Below are 545 nucleotides of genomic sequence, written 5' to 3'. Positions count from 1 at the left end.
TAGATATGTTTATATTTTTCATTATTTTTCTAGGTCCTTATATAAGTACCATATTCATATATACACACTCCAATTTCTAAATTCCATTTAATAGTAACATGTGAACCTTTTTGTGGAGATGCATTATATAATTTTCCAGGTTCGTATATTATTTGTATTATTTTGGATATGTGTAAATAATATTTTGTATATAATTATATAATTTTAGATATATTTATAATTGAAGGACTAACCAATTTTGTTTTTAAATGTTATCTACTTCTTTTTATTTGATATTTTGATTTTTAGAATTAGTTAAAATACCCAACAATTAAATAATTAAAAAAAGTGAAGAAATAATAAATAAATGCTATGTTTCTTGTTCCTGGACGTCGGTATTGAACATTGTTATTATTACTTCTTATGGTTTCATGTTCCTTATAAGATATTTTATATGCTTACTAATAATAATATAATAGGAATAGGAAACAAGAACAAAAAGAAATGAAAAGAACAAGAGCTTCATATATTTTAGAGAAAATTCTATTTTCTTTTTTCAAAAAATG

At 21.5% G+C, this 545-nt stretch overlaps 1 protein-coding gene across 1 annotated transcript in view; it reads right to left on the bottom strand.

Annotated features, from left to right (window-relative positions):
* LOC110265236 overlaps positions 1 to 58 on the bottom strand; it is an 8,896-nt gene extending 8,838 nt beyond the window's left edge. The window contains exon 1 of the mRNA XM_021108125.1: positions 50 to 58. Within this exon, the coding sequence (XP_020963784.1) occupies positions 50 to 58 (9 nt within the window). The remainder of the gene's footprint in view (positions 1 to 49) is intronic.

This window comes from Arachis ipaensis, chromosome B08, assembly GCF_000816755.2.
Source record: "Arachis ipaensis cultivar K30076 chromosome B08, Araip1.1, whole genome shotgun sequence".
Taxonomy (NCBI): Eukaryota; Viridiplantae; Streptophyta; class Magnoliopsida; order Fabales; family Fabaceae; genus Arachis; species Arachis ipaensis.
The sequence above is the reverse complement of the archived record's forward strand: the minus strand, read 5'-3'. Positions and strand labels throughout refer to the sequence as shown.